The sequence below is a fragment of the Drosophila bipectinata genome, chromosome 4, assembly GCF_030179905.1.
Source record: "Drosophila bipectinata strain 14024-0381.07 chromosome 4, DbipHiC1v2, whole genome shotgun sequence".
Taxonomy (NCBI): Eukaryota; Metazoa; Arthropoda; class Insecta; order Diptera; family Drosophilidae; genus Drosophila; species Drosophila bipectinata.
This window is the reverse complement of record NC_091740.1, coordinates 1,197,184-1,217,535: the sequence shown is the minus strand read 5'-3', so window position 1 is coordinate 1,217,535 and position 20,352 is coordinate 1,197,184. Positions and strand designations below refer to the sequence as shown.

The following is a 20,352-nucleotide window of genomic DNA, read 5'->3' as shown; positions in this document are numbered from 1 at the left end:
CGGACTCAGCCGGCTTCCTGTTTTGGTACTCCGGGGCCTGGGATGGCCTAAGCATCTTGGACAGCGATGGGTCGATGTCCATGGGTTCAGGAGCGCCTCCACTGTGTGGGGCAGAGTGTACTTGCGCCTTGTGTTGTTTGACGTAGGACGGATTTTTTCCAGCGTTTGTTTGTGCATTTGCCTGCGCAGAAGCCTGTCGCTATTCTTGCGCTTTTGGTTGCTATTTTTTATCTTTATCCTCTCGGCTTTTGACAAATGAAGCCGCGAAGGAGTATCTTTCATGGTTAGATTCCACTTCTTGTGCCAAAGCGAGAGCTGAAGGCATATCTTTCGGCTTTGCCGAAAAGAGGGCATCCGTGAGGCTGCGCTTAAGCCCCGAGTTAAATACTCGAAGTGCCTCTCATCATCATTTGTCACATAAGACCTTTGCCGCCGAGGCTTCGTACGACATAGTGGCCTTGTTTGTAAGAAAGGTGAGTTTTTTCTCGACCTCGTCATAGTATTGTAGAATGGCGTTAGCGCTTTTAGGGGTGGAAAATCTGGCCGGCCCTTCGGTCTCCGACTCAGAATCACTAGAGAGTTGTCTTATGTTTCTATATTGTTGAAACGGATTGCTCATGTGGAGCTGCGGCTATAAAGTTGCCCGAAATCAAAAATATTTATGTATGAATTATGTGCCGATAGAGGCGATTGGGCTGGTAAAGGGGCCGCGGGGGCTGAGCTGCAGCTTTAGTTATGTGTGCGGGCTCGTCAAGTTGCGCTACTGCTGTGTCAAGTAGCGGTAAGGTGAGGAGAGGAGAGGACTCCGAGCAGCGGCGACAAGAGAAGGTGCAAAATACTGCTGATCATACGACACGGAGGACTATTCCGGAGTACCGAAATCCGGAACGGGTTCGGGACGCCGCAGCGCGTGCTATTCGTCGAGAGGACTCCGAGCAGCGGCGACAAGAGCAGGTGCAAAATACTGCTGACCATGCCTCTCGGAGGACTATTCCGGAGTACCGAAATCCGGAACGGGTTCGGGACGCCTCAGCGCGTGCTATTCGTCGAGGGGACTCCGAGGAGCGGCGACAAGAGCAGGTGTAAAATACTGCTGATCATGCGACACGGAGGACTATTCCGGAGTACCGAAATCCGGAACGGGTTCGGGACGCCGCAGCGCGTGCTATTCGTCGAGAGGACTCCGAGGAGCGGCGACAAGAGCAGGTGCAAAATACTGCTGATCATACGACACGGAGGACTATTCCGGAGTACCGAAATCCGGAACGGGTTCGGGACGCCGCAGCGCGTGCTATTCGTCGAGAGGACTCCGAGGAGCGGCGACAAGAGCAGGTGCAAAATACTGCTGACCATGCCTCTCGGAGGACCAATTTCGAATTCAAGAGCGGATTCGGGACGCCGACGCGAGCTACTCATCGCGAGGACCCAGAAGAACGTGCAAGGGAGCAGGAAAGGAACACTGGAGAGCACTGACAGCGACGAAGGGATGCGGAAGGCAGAACGGGAAAGGGACGCCGATTACAGGAGAGGAACCAGGAGAAACTCCATCGCAAGAACACAGGAGCAACGGATAAACACATCACAACGCCGGGAAACACGACAACACGACGTCGTGCCATCTCTCTTGGCAAAATCCCATCACTCTGCCTTTCTAACCCACTTCCCAGAAATTCCTGAGTGCTTAAATAGACTCCCCTGCCTCGAAGAACGCCTTATTTCACCGAGAATTCCTTTTATCAGGATTATTTCCCTCGGGTATGAAAGACAATGCGGGATCAGAGAGGCAGTGGTGAATGTTCCAATTTCAGTTCCTATTGTGACTGCGCTTCCGCACTCTTTTGACTCTACCCATGTCATCCAAGTCCACTTAAAAAGGTGACTAGAGTACGCACACAATTTCATGACTGAAACTATTCGACCCGCTTGGTTCCTTGAAGCTGTACGGTACTTAGTGAATACCGAGCTCTACAGAAAGCACAACATTTCACTGAACGGATCATGGCTAGCAGGACTCCAAGGAATTAATGGAATTCCTTTATTGCGGACGAATCTGATCGCGAAGCATTAGAGCAACTTCTTCAGCAGCAACACCTATCCCAAAATGCTGCAGAGCTTGAAGAAAATTTAAATGAAACATTATTGAAAAGTAATGATAATGCTATTCAGCGCATTGCATTGGCACCGGGTGAGGGCCGTCGCCCAACAAGCTTAACGCTTGACGAAGACGCAGAGGAACTTTCCTTTCCAACTATTTCTTGCGGGGAAATATTTAAAGGAAATACAACCTATGCGAAAAAAGCCAGATCCCAAATCCGTTTTTACGACCGTCGTTGCGCTGTAGTTCCTAAAGTTTTATACGTGTATAAATTTTACGAAATGCAGCGCATTCAATATTCTATTTCAATTGCTTTACACAAAAAGTCAGGTGCAGTTACCGCTGGTAATGTGCGGGATGAGTCCTTTGTTGACAGACTTGTGCAACATGATGATGGCTACCACATTCTTAAAGAGTTACGGTCTGCACCAGCTCATTTGGAGGCTGAAAAAAAAAAAGTTATTGCTATGATTCGACAATTTGGTTTGCCAACGTTTTTCATAACTCTTTCCGCTGCTGAAACTAAGTCGAATGAACTTTTAGTCATAATTTCCCTTCTATTGGACAATAGTGCTATAAGCGAGGAAGAAGCGGCAGCTCTTTCCAGCTTCGAAAAGGCTCTGTTAATCCGATCCGATCCAGTGACGTGCTCTCGATACTTCGATTACAGGTTGCGACAATTAATGAAATTGTTCAAAACTGATATTTTTGGGGAACTCAATCTTTCCCATTTTTATTGGAGAATCGAATTCCAGCACAGAGGATCTTCGCACTCTCATGGCAAGTACTGGCTTGCTGGTGCTCCTAAGCTAGAAGACCCCGAAAATACCGAGCAAGTAATAAACTTTATCGAAAGGTTTATTACTACAAATGAAGACGATCCTGAGCTACAAGAAGTTATTCAGTATCAACGCCACAAGCATAGTGCTTCCTGCCTGAGAGAGTTTCGCGGACAGGAGTTCTGCTGATTTAATATGCCATATTACGTTCCAGCTTGAAAAAGCCACACATTTTTCTTCGCAGACAATTTTCCGACCGACTGCTTAATGCTTATCATAGAGATATTCTATCCTTACACAGAGCTAATATGGATATTCAATTTATCCAAGATGCTTACGCCTGTTGTAGTTATATTATTAACTACATAAACAAATCAAACAGAGGCGTATCGCAGTTGCTCCGTGAAGCCATGGCAGAAATAAGCCATGGGAATATGTCTATTAAAAGGAAATTACAGCACCTCGGCAATAAGTTTATTAACGCTACAGAAATATCAGCCCAAGAAGCAGCTTACAATATTTTGGGTCTGCATATGTCAGAGGCAAGTAAAGGTACTATTTTTATAAACACTTGCCATCCAGACAAACGAGTTAGATTGGCTCGCTCAAATGAGGAATTAGAATTCTACCAAACAACTCGGTGGATATTTTTGAGCGTAATATTCTTGACCGATATGTGCAAAGGCATGAGCAGTTGGAAGGAATTTGTTTAGCAGATTTCGCAGCTTGGTACAGATTTGTCAAGCGGAATGCACGATCTGCCGCTAATCATAGGGAAGACTATGATTGTCACCGCTTGGCCGATCACGGGAATGCCTTATAACACTCAGGACAGTTGTTGAAGTGATGTGGTGTGTAACGAGCGTTTTATTCTAAAAGACAATTGTTCTTAACCTGATACATAATTACTTATCCTACATACCGCAGTTTCTCTTCCCCTTTCTGTGATGGCGCAAATCGATGTGTTTTATCCGCCAAATTATTTCTTCCAAACTACGTTTTAGTGTGAACAGATAACATAAACTTAAAACCCTAAACATAAAAAATACTGACATTTGACACCTAACACTAATCTCAACTATCGATAGCCACTAGTTTGTTCCGCGACATCCCCACCCCCGTGAAGCAGCCGCATTCACCACGTCCAGGACAGTTAGCTTCGAAGCGGGACGCATAGTCGTCTGGGCTCGATCGGTAGTCCGCACCGCTGCTCGACGAGGTACTCCATCCTTCCCGGTGAACACCTCTTCCACGACGCCTCGTTTCCATTCCCTTCGTGGTATGGCTGGATCGCAGATGAATACCAGGTCTCCTCGTCGGATGGGCTCGACGCGCTTGCACCATTTCTCCCTGCGCACAAGAGTTGGCAGGTACTCATGCACCCAACGCTTCCAGAAGCGATCGCGCATCATCCTTGCTATGCGCCACTGCTTCCTAGTAGCGGATCTCACGGGCTCCTGTCCATCATCCTTGGGGAGACCTGGGATATCCGATGCTCCTTTCAGCAAATCGTTAGGCGTCAGTGGAGCCTCCTGGTCCACCGTCACCGGTAGATGAGTGAGCGGACGAGAGTTTACGATGCTCTCCGCCTCAATCAGCAGGTTCTCCAGTACATGCTCCTTGGGCGCGAGCTCCTTCATTGTGTGCGCCAGCACCTTCTTCACGCACTGCACCATCCTCTCCCAGGCACCACCTTCAGCTGGGTTCGCCGGGCAGTTGAAGATCCATTCGACTCCCTTAGACGACAGCTCGCCCTGGATCTGTGCAGGCTCGAACACTTCGCTGAACCTCTTGGCCTCGCGGTCGGCTCCAACGAAGTTCTTCCCATTGTCGCTCCTTATCCTGACCACTGGTCCACGGCGGCTCATGAAGTTCCTCATGGCGATTATGCAGGAGTCGGTGGACAAATCGTGAGCCATCTCCAAGTGGATAGCTCTCGTGGTCAGGCACGTAAACAGTGCCACCCAGCTCTTCTCTGTGTGACGTCCAATTGTCACAAGGAGCGGCCCAAAGTAGTCCAGGCCAGTAGACTTAAATGGCCATCCGTTGGCCTCTAGCCGATCCGCAGGCAGGGGGCCCATCTCGGGCTGTGTGGGTCGTGCCTTCCGCAGCTTGCAAACGTTGCATTTGCTCACCACCCTCCGTAGCAGTCTCCGCAAGTTCGTTATCCAGAACTTGCTCCGAATCGATCCGATCGTCGCCTCCGTGTTTCGGTGGCACATCTTTTCTTGGTGTTGCTGCACGATCATCTCTGCCAGCGCCTCCTCGTAAGACAGTATGATCGGCCGACGTGCGTTGTATGGCACACACGTCGCGTCGTCGATCCTTCCACTGGCTCTCAATACTCCGTCCTCGTCAAGGTATGGGGACAGTCCGTGCAGTCGGCTGTCCTTGGCGACGTTTCCTTGGCTGTCCTCAGCAAACGCTTCTCGCTGCGACTGCCGTATCAATGCGCGTTCTGATTCAGCGCACTCGATCGCGGTCAATCCGTAGACCTCTTCATCGCGACGTATTCCACGGCATCGTCGAACAAATCTGAGCGCCCACGCAGTCGTCCTCACCAGTCGATTATAGCTGGAGAACCTCTGCAGGGATATAAAGTTTACCGTGACCAAGGCAAACTCACATTTCATTTCCTCGTCGTCGGTCGTCGGAGGAATCCAGTCCTCGCTCGATCTCGGCCAGCTCTCCTCTGGTCCTCGTAGAAACGGCGGTCCGCTTAGCCATCGCGAACCGATGCTCAGGTCCACGGCCTTGCGCGGCCTTGTCGCGTCATCCGCCACGTTTTCGGCGGACGGGATCCATATCCACTGGGACGCCTCTGTCGATTCCAAAATCTCCGCCACCCGGTTTCCGACGAACTGTTTGTATCTCCGGTGGGTGTTGCTTGTCCAGTGCAACACAGTCTTAGAGTCCGTCCATAGCGCAGAGCTGCTGATCGCCACACCGTGCTCCTGCTTGACGGTGTCCATCAATCTCGTGCCCAATACCGCTGCTTGGAGTTCAAGTCGCGGGATCGACATGGTCCTCATCGGGGCGCATTTCGTTTTGGAGCTTATGAAGTGCGCCTGCACGTCTCCGTTCTCGTACGTGGCCCGCCAGTAGGCCGCTGCTGCGAACGCCGATTGACTGGAGTCCACGAAGATGTGCAGCTGTAGCGTCCGCACTCGTCCGCCGCCAAAGTAGTGGCGCGGGCATCGGAACTCCTGGATCAGACTCATCCCTTGCCGCCAATCCTCGAAGGCTGCGGCCAATTCATCCGGTAGCGGCTCATCCCAGTTGACTCCTCTCCGCCAAATCTCCCTCAGCAGCAGTTTGGCAGTCACCATGTAGCAGCTCAGGAACCCATTCGGGTCAAACGTAGACATCACCAGGCTTAGGAACTCCCTCTTGGTAGGGACTCGTTGCTCCGTCATCACGTTCCTCGGGACTCGATGGTACTTGACGCCGAACTTGAAATCATCGGTAGCCGGCTACCAGTACATCCCAAGCACCTTCTCCTCAGCTTCGGTCCATCCGACGCTGGTGAAGGACTCAAGTGGGCTCAGCGCTCTGACCACACTTGCCGAACTGGAGGTATATCGGCACAAATCAAAACCTGCTTCAGCGTGAATTTCCCTCACCCGTGTCGAGATGACGATAGCTTCGTCCTCACTGGCGAAACTGTCGACGCAGTCATCCACGTAGTGGTATTCGTTGATGGCCAGGGCTGCTCGCGGGTCCGTGCTGCTATACCGCAAGGCATTCACGGTCTTCACGTAGTCCGCCGAACATGGTGAGCAGGCCGCTCCGAACATCATCACTGCCATCTCGTATACGTCCGGCTCTCGCTGGTCGTCTCCGTCCCTCCACAGAAACCTCTGGGCGCATCTGTCCTTCGGCTGCATCAGTACCTGATGAAACATCTCCTTGATGTCTGCACAAACTCCAACCGCTCCTTCCCGAAAATGGAAGAGCACTGCTGGGAGGGGCCTGTAGCGCTGTGGGCCTTTCAGTAGCGCTGAATTCAAAGACACACCGTCCACCTTGGCAGCCGCATCGAAAACCAGCCGGATTTTCCCAGGCTTGTTCGAGTTTTCCACTCCGAAGTGCGGCAGCTACCACACTTTGCCCTCCTGAAACCTCTGGACTTCCTGGGCCTCCAGTCGTCGTGCGTATCCCTTTTTGACATAATCGTCCATTATCCGGATGTAAGCCGACGCGACATCGTCCACATCGCGCTTCATTTTACGTTCTATGTTTACGAGCCTCCTGAAGGCCATGCTGTAGCTCTCCGGCAATCTCACTTCGTCGTCCTTCCATAGCAGCCCGGTCTCGTATCTCTGGCCTACACGTTTGTTCGTCTTCTCCAGGGTGCTCAGGGCCCGTGCGTCGCCGCTATCTCCGACTGACGGCTCCAGGTCCACTCTGCCAGCTACGACTGGCTGCACCGGCTTTGCTCCGAAATTCTCGGTCTCGAAGTAGTCGCTGACCATCTTCTCCAGAAGATCATCCTGGGGCACGGCTAGGAGGCACGAACTCAGAAGCGGCGAGCTCGGCTTTCCGTTCACCGGTCCATATATCACCCATCCAAGTGCGGTGTCTGCTGCAAACGGCCCTCCGATCTGGATAACTTTTGGTTCTGAAGGGTACTCCTAAATGCACATGATCCAGTCCAATTAGGATCCTCGGCGTCGCATTGTTGTACGGCATCACCGGCAGACGCGTGTTCGCCTTCACTGCTTGTACATCCTCCTGACGCAGGCTCTGCATCGGAAGGTTCAGATTGGCCACTCCGTACACATTTTTCAGCCCATGGCGCTTTGGTTTGCCCGCTGCGCTGATCTGCAGGCTGACCACCTTCGTGTGCTCTTTGGCGGCTTTTCCACCAAACCATTGCACATTCAGCTGTCGACTCTCGCCTTTCAGGTTCAGGCATCCACGATCATCCACGACAGACGATCCTTCATCCAGCAGTGCGTACGTGTCGACCTTCGTATTCTCGCCGTACAGCGTCACGGGTAGAATCCTGAACAGCAGGTGGCTTCCAATAGAGTCGATGTTGAGGTTTCGGTGCGGCAACTCCTGGCGATCGTACGCCGATCGCCCTTCATCCCGCTCACGTCGCGCGTCTACAACTGCGGCCGACGTAGGATGGTTCCTTTCGCTGGAATCCACTGACCGTGGCACTCCCCTCCGATTGTTGCCGTCTCTGTACGGCTGTCGGTCCTGATCCCTCCTGTGGCCCCCATCTGCGACTGGCGGCCGTTTGGATCGTTCAGGTACTTCGTGGAGCAGGTGGTGATGCCTCATCTGGCATCCGAGGACGTTGCATCCGCGGCTCTTCCTGCAGAACCGGGACATGTGTCCGGGCTCCAGGCACGAGAAGCACAGCCGTCGCTTCATCACGAAGTGATGTGGTGTGTAACGAGCGTTTTATTCTAAAAGACAATTGTTCTTAACCTGATACATAATTACTTATCCTACATACCGCAGTTTCTCTTCCCCTTTCTGTGATGGCGCAAATCGATGTGTTTTATCCGCCAAATTATTTCTTCCAAACTACGTTTTAGTGTGAACAGATAACATAAACTTAAAACCCTAAACATAAAAAATACTGACATTTGACACCTAACACTAATCTCAACTATCGATAGCCACTAGTTTGTTCCGCGACATCCCCACCCCCGTGAAGCAGCCGCATTCACCACGTCCAGGACAGTTAGCTTCGAAGCGGGACGCATAGTCGTCTGGGCTCGATCGGTAGTCCGCACCGCTGCTCGACGAGGTACTCCATCCTTCCCGGTGAACACCTCTTCCACGACGCCTCGTTTCCATTCCCTTCGTGGTATGGCTGGATCGCAGATGAATACCAGGTCTCCTCGTCGGATGGGCTCGACGCGCTTGCACCATTTCTCCCTGCGCACAAGAGTTGGCAGGTACTCATGCACCCAACGCTTCCAGAAGCGATCGCGCATCATCCTTGCTATGCGCCACTGCTTCCTAGTAGCGGATCTCACGGGCTCCTGTCCATCATCCTTGGGGAGACCTGGGATATCCGATGCTCCTTTCAGCAAATCGTTAGGCGTCAGTGGAGCCTCCTGGTCCACCGTCACCGGTAGATGAGTGAGCGGACGAGAGTTTACGATGCTCTCCGCCTCAATCAGCAGGTTCTCCAGTACATGCTCCTTGGGCGCGAGCTCCTTCATTGTGTGCGCCAGCACCTTCTTCACGCACTGCACCATCCTCTCCCAGGCACCACCTTCAGCTGGGTTCGCCGGGCAGTTGAAGATCCATTCGACTCCCTTAGACGACAGCTTGCCCTGGATCTGTGCAGGCTCGAACACTTCGCTGAACCTCTTGGCCTCGCGGTCGGCTCCAACGAAGTTCTTCCCATTGTCGCTCCTTATCCTGACCACTGGTCCACGGCGGCTCATGAAGTTCCTCATGGCGATTATGCAGGAGTCGGTGGACAAATCGTGAGCCATCTCCAAGTGGATAGCTCTCGTGGTCAGGCACGTAAACAGTGCCACCCAGCTCTTCTCTGTGTGACGTCCAATTGTCACAAGGAGCGGCCCAAAGTAGTCCAGGCCAGTAGACTTAAATGGCCATCCGTTGGCCTCTAGCCGATCCGCAGGCAGGGGGCCCATCTCGGGCTGTGTGGGTCGTGCCTTCCGCAGCTTGCAAACGTTGCATTTGCTCACCACCCTCCGTAGCAGTCTCCGCAAGTTCGTTATCCAGAACTTGCTCCGAATCGATCCGATCGTCGCCTCCGTGTTTTGGTGGCACATCTTTTCGTGGTGTTGCTGCACGATCATCTCTGCCAGCGCCTCCTCGTAAGACAGTATGATCGGCCGACGTGCGTTGTATGGCACACACGTCGCGTCGTCGATCCTTCCACTGGCTCTCAATACTCCGTCCTCGTCAAGGTATGGGGACAGTCCGTGCAGTCGGCTGTCCTTGGCGACGTTTCCTTGGCTGTCCTCAGCAAACGCTTCTCGCTGCGACTGCCGTATCAATGCGCGTTCTGATTCAGCGCACTCGATCGCGGTCAATCCGTAGACCTCTTCATCGCGACGTATTCCACGGCATCGTCGAACAAATCTGAGCGCCCACGCAGTCGTCCTCACCAGTCGATTATAGCTGGAGAACCTCTGCAGGGATATAAAGTTTACCGTGACCAAGGCAAACTCACATTTCATTTCCTCGTCGTCGGTCGTCGGAGGAATCCAGTCCTCGCTCGATCTCGGCCAGCTCTCCTCTGGTCCTCGTAGAAACGGCGGTCCGCTTAGCCATCGCGAACCGATGCTCAGGTCCACGGCCTTGCGCGGCCTTGTCGCGTCATCCGCCACGTTTTCGGCGGACGGGATCCATATCCACTGGGACGCCTCTGTCGATTCCAAAATCTCCGCCACCCGGTTTCCGACGAACTGTTTGTATCTCCGGTGGGTGTTGCTTGTCCAGTGCAACACAGTCTTAGAGTCCGTCCATAGCGCAGAGCTGCTGATCGCCACACCGTGCTCCTGCTTGACGGTGTCCATCAATCTCGTGCCCAATACCGCTGCTTGGAGTTCAAGTCGCGGGATCGACATGGTCCTCATCGGGGCGCATTTCGTTTTGGAGCTTATGAAGTGCGCCTGCACGTCTCCGTTCTCGTACGTGGCCCGCCAGTAGGCCGCTGCTGCGAACGCCGATTGACTGGAGTCCACGAAGATGTGCAGCTGTAGCGTCCGCACTCGTCCGCCGCCAAAGTAGTGGCGCGGGCATCGGAACTCCTGGATCAGACTCATCCCTTGCCGCCAATCCTCGAAGGCTGCGGCCAATTCATCCGGTAGCGGCTCATCCCAGTTGACTCCTCTCCGCCAAATCTCCCTCAGCAGCAGTTTGGCAGTCACCATGTAGCAGCTCAGGAACCCATTCGGGTCAAACGTAGACATCACCAGGCTTAGGAACTCCCTCTTGGTAGGGACTCGTTGCTCCGTCATCACGTTCCTCGGGACTCGATGGTACTTGACGCCGAACTTGAAATCATCGGTAGCCGGCTACCAGTACATCCCAAGCACCTTCTCCTCAGCTTCGGTCCATCCGACGCTGGTGAAGGACTCAAGTGGGCTCAGCGCTCTGACCACACTTGCCGAACTGGAGGTATATCGGCACAAATCAAAACCTGCTTCAGCGTGAATTTCCCTCACCCGTGTCGAGATGACGATAGCTTCGTCCTCACTGGCGAAACTGTCGACGCAGTCATCCACGTAGTGGTATTCGTTGATGGCCAGGGCTGCTCGCGGGTCCGTGCTGCTATACCGCAAGGCATTCACGGTCTTCACGTAGTCCGCCGAACATGGTGAGCAGGCCGCTCCGAACATCATCACTGCCATCTCGTATACGTCCGGCTCTCGCTGGTCGTCTCCGTCCCTCCACAGAAACCTCTGGGCGCATCTGTCCTTCGGCTGCATCAGTACCTGATGAAACATCTCCTTGATGTCTGCACAAACTCCAACCGCTCCTTCCCGAAAATGGAAGAGCACTGCTGGGAGGGGCCTGTAGCGCTGTGGGCCTTTCAGTAGCGCTGAATTCAAAGACACACCGTCCACCTTGGCAGCCGCATCGAAAACCAGCCGGATTTTCCCAGGCTTGTTCGAGTTTTCCACTCCGAAGTGCGGCAGCTACCACACTTTGCCCTCCTGAAACCTCTGGACTTCCTGGGCCTCCAGTCGTCGTGCGTATCCCTTTTTGACATAATCGTCCATTATCCGGATGTAAGCCGACGCGACATCGTCCACATCGCGCTTCATTTTACGTTCTATGTTTACGAGCCTCCTGAAGGCCATGCTGTAGCTCTCCGGCAATCTCACTTCGTCGTCCTTCCATAGCAGCCCGGTCTCGTATCTCTGGCCTACACGTTTGTTCGTCTTCTCCAGGGTGCTCAGGGCCCGTGCGTCGCCGCTATCTCCGACTGACGGCTCCAGGTCCACTCTGCCAGCTACGACTGGCTGCATCGGCTTTGCTCCGAAATTCTCGGTCTCGAAGTAGTCGCTGACCATCTTCTCCAGAAGATCATCCTGGGGCACGGCTAGGAGGCACGAACTCAGAAGCGGCGAGCTCGGCTTTCCGTTCACCGGTCCATATATCACCCATCCAAGTGCGGTGTCTGCTGCAAACGGCCCTCCGATCTGGATAACTTTTGGTTCTGAAGGGTACTCCTAAATGCGCATGATCCAGTCCAATTAGGATCCTCGGCGTCGCATTGTTGTACGGCATCACCGGCAGACGCGTGTTCGCCTTCACTGCTTGTACATCCTCCTGACGCAGGCTCTGCATCGGAAGGTTCAGATTGGCCACTCCGTACACATTTTTCAGCCCATGGCGCTTTGGTTTGCCCGCTGCGCTGATCTGCAGGCTGACCACCTTCGTGTGCTCTTTGGCGGCTTTTCCACCAAACCATTGCACATTCAGCTGTCGACTCTCGCCTTTCAGGTTCAGGCATCCACGATCATCCACGACAGACGATCCTTCATCCAGCAGTGCGTACGTGTCGACCTTCGTATTCTCGCCGTACAGCGTCACGGGTAGAATCCTGAACAGCAGGTGGCTTCCAATAGAGTCGATGTTGAGGTTTCGGTGCGGCAACTCCTGGCGATCGTACGCCGATCGCCCTTCATCCCGCTCACGTCGCGCGTCTACAACTGCGGCCGACGTAGGATGGTTCCTTTCGCTGGAATCCACTGACCGGGGCACTCCCCTCCGATTGTTGCCGTCTCTGTACGGCTGTCGGTCCTGATCCCTCCTGTGGCCCCCATCTGCGACTGGCGGCCGTTTGGATCGTTCAGGTACTTCGTGGAGCAGGTGGTGATGCCTCATCTGGCATCCGAGGACGTTGCATCCGCGGCTCTTCCTGCAGAACCGGGACATGTGTCCGGGCTCCAGGCACGAGAAGCACAGCCGTCGCTTCATCACGAAGTGATGTGGTGTGTAACGAGCGTTTTATTCTAAAAGACAATTGTTCTTAACCTGATACATAATTACTTATCCTACATACCGCAGTTTCTCTTCCCCTTTCTGTGATGGCGCAAATCGATGTGTTTTATCCGCCAAATTATTTCTTCCAAACTACGTTTTAGTGTGAACAGATAACATAAACTTAAAACCCTAAACATAAAAAATACTGACATTTGACACCTAACACTAATCTCAACTATCGATAGCCACTAGTTTGTTCCGCGACATCCCCACCCCCGTGAAGCAGCCGCATTCACCACGTCCAGGACAGTTAGCTTCGAAGCGGGACGCATAGTCGTCTGGGCTCGATCGGTAGTCCGCACCGCTGCTCGACGAGGTACTCCATCCTTCCCGGTGAACACCTCTTCCACGACGCCTCGTTTCCATTCCCTTCGTGGTATGGCTGGATCGCAGATGAATACCAGGTCTCCTCGTCGGATGGGCTCGACGCGCTTGCACCATTTCTCCCTGCGCACAAGAGTTGGCAGGTACTCATGCACCCAACGCTTCCAGAAGCGATCGCGCATCATCCTTGCTATGCGCCACTGCTTCCTAGTAGCGGATCTCACGGGCTCCTGTCCATCATCCTTGGGGAGACCTGGGATATCCGATGCTCCTTTCAGCAAATCGTTAGGCGTCAGTGGAGCCTCCTGGTCCACCGTCACCGGTAGATGAGTGAGCGGACGAGAGTTTACGATGCTCTCCGCCTCAATCAGCAGGTTCTCCAGTACATGCTCCTTGGGCGCGAGCTCCTTCATTGTGTGCGCCAGCACCTTCTTCACGCACTGCACCATCCTCTCCCAGGCACCACCTTCAGCTGGGTTCGCCGGGCAGTTGAAGATCCATTCGACTCCCTTAGACGACAGCTTGCCCTGGATCTGTGCAGGCTCGAACACTTCGCTGAACCTCTTGGCCTCGCGGTCGGCTCCAACGAAGTTCTTCCCATTGTCGCTCCTTATCCTGACCACTGGTCCACGGCGGCTCATGAAGTTCCTCATGGCGATTATGCAGGAGTCGGTGGACAAATCGTGAGCCATCTCCAAGTGGATAGCTCTCGTGGTCAGGCACGTAAACAGTGCCACCCAGCTCTTCTCTGTGTGACGTCCAATTGTCACAAGGAGCGGCCCAAAGTAGTCCAGGCCAGTAGACTTAAATGGCCATCCGTTGGCCTCTAGCCGATCCGCAGGCAGGGGGCCCATCTCGGGCTGTGTGGGTCGTGCCTTCCGCAGCTTGCAAACGTTGCATTTGCTCACCACCCTCCGTAGCAGTCTCCGCAAGTTCGTTATCCAGAACTTGCTCCGAATCGATCCGATCGTCGCCTCCGTGTTTTGGTGGCACATCTTTTCGTGGTGTTGCTGCACGATCATCTCTGCCAGCGCCTCCTCGTAAGACAGTATGATCGGCCGACGTGCGTTGTATGGCACACACGTCGCGTCGTCGATCCTTCCACTGGCTCTCAATACTCCGTCCTCGTCAAGGTATGGGGACAGTCCGTGCAGTCGGCTGTCCTTGGCGACGTTTCCTTGGCTGTCCTCAGCAAACGCTTCTCGCTGCGACTGCCGTATCAATGCGCGTTCTGATTCAGCGCACTCGATCGCGGTCAATCCGTAGACCTCTTCATCGCGACGTATTCCACGGCATCGTCGAACAAATCTGAGCGCCCACGCAGTCGTCCTCACCAGTCGATTATAGCTGGAGAACCTCTGCAGGGATATAAAGTTTACCGTGACCAAGGCAAACTCACATTTCATTTCCTCGTCGTCGGTCGTCGGAGGAATCCAGTCCTCGCTCGATCTCGGCCAGCTCTCCTCTGGTCCTCGTAGAAACGGCGGTCCGCTTAGCCATCGCGAACCGATGCTCAGGTCCACGGCCTTGCGCGGCCTTGTCGCGTCATCCGCCACGTTTTCGGCGGACGGGATCCATATCCACTGGGACGCCTCTGTCGATTCCAAAATCTCCGCCACCCGGTTTCCGACGAACTGTTTGTATCTCCGGTGGGTGTTGCTTGTCCAGTGCAACACAGTCTTAGAGTCCGTCCATAGCGCAGAGCTGCTGATCGCCACACCGTGCTCCTGCTTGACGGTGTCCATCAATCTCGTGCCCAATACCGCTGCTTGGAGTTCAAGTCGCGGGATCGACATGGTCCTCATCGGGGCGCATTTCGTTTTGGAGCTTATGAAGTGCGCCTGCACGTCTCCGTTCTCGTACGTGGCCCGCCAGTAGGCCGCTGCTGCGAACGCCGATTGACTGGAGTCCACGAAGATGTGCAGCTGTAGCGTCCGCACTCGTCCGCCGCCAAAGTAGTGGCGCGGGCATCGGAACTCCTGGATCAGACTCATCCCTTGCCGCCAATCCTCGAAGGCTGCGGCCAATTCATCCGGTAGCGGCCAATTCATCCCAGCGGCCAATTCATCCCAGTTGACTCCTCTCCGCCAAATCTCCCTCAGCAGCAGTTTGGCAGTCACCATGTAGCAGCTCAGGAACCCATTCGGGTCAAACGTAGACATCACCAGGCTTAGGAACTCCCTCTTGGTAGGGACTCGTTGCTCCGTCATCACGTTCCTCGGGACTCGATGGTACTTGACGCCGAACTTGAAATCATCGGTAGCCGGCTACCAGTACATCCCAAGCACCTTCTCCTCAGCTTCGGTCCATCCGACGCTGGTGAAGGACTCAAGTGGGCTCAGCGCTCTGACCACACTTGCCGAACTGGAGGTAAATCGGCACAAATCAAAACCTGCTTCAGCGTGAATTTCCCTCACCCGTGTCGAGATGACGATAGCTTCGTCCTCACTGGCGAAACTGTCGACGCAGTCATCCACGTAGTGGTATTCGTTGATGGCCAGGGCTGCTCGCGGGTCCGTGCTGCTATACCGCAAGGCATTCACGGTCTTCACGTAGTCCGCCGAACATGGTGAGCAGGCCGCTCCGAACATCATCACTGCCATCTCGTATACGTCCGGCTCTCGCTGGTCGTCTCCGTCCCTCCACAGAAACCTCTGGGCGCATCTGTCCTTCGGCTGCATCAGTACCTGATGAAACATCTCCTTGATGTCTGCACAAACTCCAACCGCTCCTTCCCGAAAATGGAAGAGCACTGCTGGGAGGGGCCTGTAGCGCTGTGGGCCTTTCAGTAGCGCTGAATTCAAAGACACACCGTCCACCTTGGCAGCCGCATCGAAAACCAGCCGGATTTTCCCAGGCTTGTTCGAGTTTTCCACTCCGAAGTGCGGCAGCTACCACATATTGCCCTCCTGAAACCTCTGGACTTCCTGGGCCTCCAGTCGTCGTGCGTATCCCTTCTTGACATAATCGTCCATTATCCGGATGTAAGCCGACGCGACATCGTCCACATCGCGCTTCATTTTACGTTCTATGTTTACGAGCCTCCTGAAGGCCATGCTGTAGCTCTCCGGCAATCTCACTTCGTCGTCCTTCCATAGCAGCCCGGTCTCGTATCTCTGGCCTACACGTTTGTTCGTCTTCTCCAGGGTGCTCAGGGCCCGTGCGTCGCCGCTATCTCCGACTGACGGCTCCAGGTCCACTCTGCCAGCTGCGACTGGCTGCACCGGCTTTGCTCCGAAATTCTCGGTCTCGAAGTAGTCGCTGACCATCTTCTCCAGAAGATCATCCTGGGGCACGGCTAGGAGGCACGAACTCAGAAGCGGCGAGCTCGGCTTTCCGTTCACCGGTCCATATATCACCCATCCAAGTGCGGTGTCTGCTGCAAACGGCCCTCCGATCTGGATAACTTTTGGTTCTGAAGGGTACTCCTAAATGCGCATGATCCAGTCCAATTAGGATCCTCGGCGTCGCATTGTTGTACGGCATCACCGGCAGACGCGTGTTCGCCTTCACTGCTTGTACATCCTCCTGACGCAGGCTCTGCATCGGAAGGTTCAGATTGGCCACTCCGTACACATTTTTCAGCCCATGGCGCTTTGGTTTGCCCGCTGCGCTGATCTGCAGGCTGACCACCTTCGTGTGCTCTTTGGCGGCTTTTCCACCAAACCATTGCACATTCAGCTGTCGACTCTCGCCTTTCAGGTTCAGGCTGCGGTCCTTCATCCACGATCATCCACGACAGACGATCCTTCATCCAGCAGTGCGTACGTGTCGACCTTCGTATTCTCGCCGTACAGCGTCACGGGTAGAATCCTGAACAGCAGGTGGCTTCCAATAGAGTCGATGTTGAGGTTTCGGTGCGGCAACTCCTGGCGATCGTACGCCGATCGCCCTTCATCCCGCTCACGTCGCGCGTCTACAACTGCGGCCGACGTAGGATGGTTCCTTTCGCTGGAATCCACTGACCGTGGCACTCCCCTCCGATTGTTGCCGTCTCTGTACGGCTGTCGGTCCTGATCCCTCCTGTGGCCCCCATCTGCGACTGGCGGCCGTTTGGATCGTTCAGGTACTTCGTGGAGCAGGTGGTGATGCCTCATCTGGCATCCGAGGACGTTGCATCCGCGGTTCTTCCTGCAGAACCGGGACATGTGTCCGGGCTCCAGGCACGAGAAGCACAGCCGTCGCTTCCTCGCGGACTCGATCCGTGTCGTTGTAGAGGCGCTGATGAAGTCCTTGCAGTCCCTGACCTGGTGCTGTCTCTCGCATATAGGGCAGCATTTGGGGCGGTCGACATATCGCTCCTCCTCGCGAACACTATTCGCGTGCAGAATCCTTCGCTACGGTTGTTCCCTGGCTCCGGCGTCCGTGACAGTGCACACCAGTTTGGCGAATTCATGGAGCCACTCGCTCAGGTGCGCCACCGTCGGATACGGCTGTATCGTGGCCGCGTGCCTTGCCCAGTCCAACCTCTTGCTTAGCGACAACTTGGCTATCAGCTCTTCCATTAGGGTTGGGTTGGCAAGGTGCTGGCTGCCGGTCGCGGTCGACTGCAGGAACGCTGACAGGTTGCTAACCTTCGTCGCGAACGGCACGATCCTCGCGATGTTGGCCTCCTGAATCGGCTGCACTTCGCGCACGATCTCCAATTGGCTGCGGATCAGTTGCTCCGGGCGTCCATACCGGAATCGTAGCTGCTCCATAACAGCTTGTACGTTGCTGGGATGGATGAGCAACGACTTCACTGTTTCGCGAGCCTCTCCCTTCAGGGCTTTCACTAGCCTCTGATTGTTCTTCAACTCGGTGCACTGGTAGGCTGCAGTTGTCTCCGTGAACGCACACAGGAATATTGGCCATTCCTCTGGCTGACCCTCGAAATCGGGAAGATCAGGTAGTCTGCGTGGCGTCCATCCTTGTATGCTTGTCGTCGGCGCTCCATATGATATGGGCGATGGCGCAGGTACCTCTGGGTGAACATAACCTAGCACCAGCTGTGCTGCGGCGGTCACACAAGATGGCGGAGAATAGCGCAGTAGTGTTGTTGTTGACACAGGTTGTCCGTTTGCCCAATGGCCGCCAAGCGTCGGCGCAAAATTCGCACTCCATTGCGGCGGCAAATTTGCACTCACTTGTGCCGGCAACTGCAGCGATGGCGTCACTCCGATATCCGTTTGCAGATTTTCCCTCATCTGCCTGGGCAGGTTTTCGCTCAAACTCCGCCGTGGCGCTGCTCCATGATGTGGCAGCGTTCCACTCGAACATGGCGGTGTGGAACATGTCCCGACTCCAACGGGATCTCTGGCGGCCTCTGCTTGTCCTCCACTTGCTCTTGCCTTCGCCAGCTCCGACTCCAGACGTGCGATCCTTTCCATTAAGGCCGCCACTACAGTTGTGGAATCCGTAGTCTGCCCCGTCACTTCGGCCTGCAGGTTACTTGCCGCTTTCCTGGCGGCTGTTCCACTTTCCTTCGGAGTCTGTGGCCTCTGCCGATCACCAGCCACACTCGCAGAAGGAAGGTGCCAGTTGCTGTGGCCGTGGTGGTCGCAGTTGCGGGAACGCCCGAGGCTTCCAGCCTGGGGCTCCGCCTGGGTGAGTGCTTCGTGGGAGTGCTTCGTGGGGATCTTGCAGAGTGCGAATAAAAGAATTTGTCACCGCTTGGCCGATCAGGACAGTTGTTGAAGTGATGTGGTGTCTAACGATCGTTTTATTCTAAAAGACAATTGTTCTTAACCTGATACATAATTACTTATCCTACATACCCCAGTTTCTCTTCCCTTTCTGTGATGGCGCAAATCGATGTGTTTTATCCGCCAAATTATTTCTTCCAAACTACGTTTTAGTGTGAACAGATAACATATCGATAGCCACTAGTTCGTTCCGCGACAATGAAGATGATGATAGATAGATGAAGATGAAGTTGCTGAGCAAAGCTTTCCACTGATGGATGGGTCTGGTTGTGTTAAAAAACGCAGGCATCCCCTGATTCTAAGGTGGGTTCGCTTTAGCATTAACTCTTCACCTTCCGATTATTTCCGAGAGCATTTAATGCTCTTCTATCCTTGGCGAAATGAAGAAGCTGAACTTCTTTCCAACGACATTGAAAACACATTCTGAGCAAACCATGACCATTAAGACGAAAAAAAGGAACTATGATGTGTTTGATGATATGGAGTTAGAAAGAGTTCTGGAAGATTTGCAAGAGGATAGGGGAGATAATGCTCCTGTTGCGGAAGAACCTGCCTCCCAATTTTTAGACGAAGAATTTTGAGCTTTGGCAGTACCAAATATAGAGCGGAACGTAATATTCTTCAGGATGACAATGCGGTAAACCACCCTGAAGAAAACGGCGAACTTCAATTAATTAGACTCCCCCCGTTAGTTTCCAATGATGACCTTTGCTCGCTAACTCAATCCCTCAACTACAAGCAAAGACAATATTATGCACATGTGATGCATAATGTTGTTTGTAAAAATATTTTTTACGAATATGTTGGTGGAGGGGTGGGTGTGGGAAAAAGCAGACTGATTTCTACCATCTATCAGTCTGTGATTTGGCGAGCAAATAAGCTTCCTGGTGCTACGGATTCGGCAAAGGTTTTATTATGTGCTCTAACTGCAAAAGCTGCTTTTGGAATTGGAGGGCTGACACTTCATTCAGTGTTTTCTCTTCCAATAAATCAAGCTTCAGGTCCCTTAAGACCTTTAAACAATGATACTTTAAATACAATTCATTGCAAGTTGATTGATCTCCAATTAATTATAATTGATGAAATTTCTATGGTTGGTTCTAAAATGCTTTCATTTTTGGATCAAAGGCTTCGTCAAATTTTCCGAAGCCCTGACATATGTTTTGGTGGAAAATCAATTATAGTTTTTGGAGATCCAAAGCAGCTTTCCCCAGTTGGAGACAGTTGGATATTTTCGGAAAGGTCAATTAATCCTTACAGCAAGTTAGCAGGAAATAGCCTATGGAGCAACTTTAAGTATTTTGAGCTCACAGAAATAATGCGCCAAAGAGGCGATCATGCATTTGCTCAAGCCCTGAATCATTTATCTGAGGCTTGCATGACAATTGCAAATATAGAGCTCCTAAAACAAAGAGTTGTGTCACCCAGCGAAGTTCCTGATGATGCCATTCATTTATTTTCTTCTAACGAA

General features: G+C 53.4%; 5 protein-coding genes across 5 annotated transcripts; all 5 read right to left on the bottom strand.

The window, feature by feature from the left end:
* Window positions 1-3,394: 3,394 nt before the first annotated feature.
* On the bottom strand, window positions 3,395-6,290 carry LOC122322156 (uncharacterized). Its single transcript, XM_043213619.2, has 2 exons — window positions 3,797-6,290; window positions 3,395-3,746 (listed from the first exon to the last, which is right to left on the bottom strand). Exon 1 carries the CDS (start codon window positions 6,288-6,290, stop codon window positions 3,966-3,968), a length of 2,325 nt encoding a protein of 774 aa, XP_043069554.2. The 3' UTR covers window positions 3,395-3,746; window positions 3,797-3,965.
* A 1,072-nt stretch (window positions 6,291-7,362) lies between these two features.
* Window positions 7,363-8,477, bottom strand: LOC138926816 (uncharacterized). Its single transcript, XM_070282364.1, has 2 exons — window positions 8,345-8,477; window positions 7,363-8,294 (listed from the first exon to the last, which is right to left on the bottom strand). The coding sequence occupies exon 2, from the start codon at window positions 8,257-8,259 to the stop codon at window positions 7,363-7,365; it is 897 nt and encodes a 298-aa protein (XP_070138465.1). The 5' UTR covers window positions 8,260-8,294; window positions 8,345-8,477.
* A 36-nt stretch (window positions 8,478-8,513) lies between these two features.
* Window positions 8,514-10,838, bottom strand: LOC122322163 (uncharacterized). Its single transcript, XM_043213637.1, has one exon. It carries the CDS (start codon window positions 10,836-10,838, stop codon window positions 8,514-8,516), a length of 2,325 nt encoding a protein of 774 aa, XP_043069572.1.
* Window positions 10,839-11,910: 1,072 nt separating this feature from the next.
* LOC122322159 (uncharacterized) lies at window positions 11,911-13,025 on the bottom strand. Its single transcript, XM_043213625.2, has 2 exons — window positions 12,893-13,025; window positions 11,911-12,842 (listed from the first exon to the last, which is right to left on the bottom strand). Exon 2 carries the CDS (start codon window positions 12,805-12,807, stop codon window positions 11,911-11,913), a length of 897 nt encoding a protein of 298 aa, XP_043069560.2. The 5' UTR covers window positions 12,808-12,842; window positions 12,893-13,025.
* A 36-nt stretch (window positions 13,026-13,061) lies between these two features.
* On the bottom strand, window positions 13,062-15,407 carry LOC122322162 (uncharacterized). The gene has a single exon (XM_070282390.1). It carries the CDS (start codon window positions 15,405-15,407, stop codon window positions 13,062-13,064), a length of 2,346 nt encoding a protein of 781 aa, XP_070138491.1.
* Between the last annotated feature and the right edge of the window lie 4,945 nt (window positions 15,408-20,352).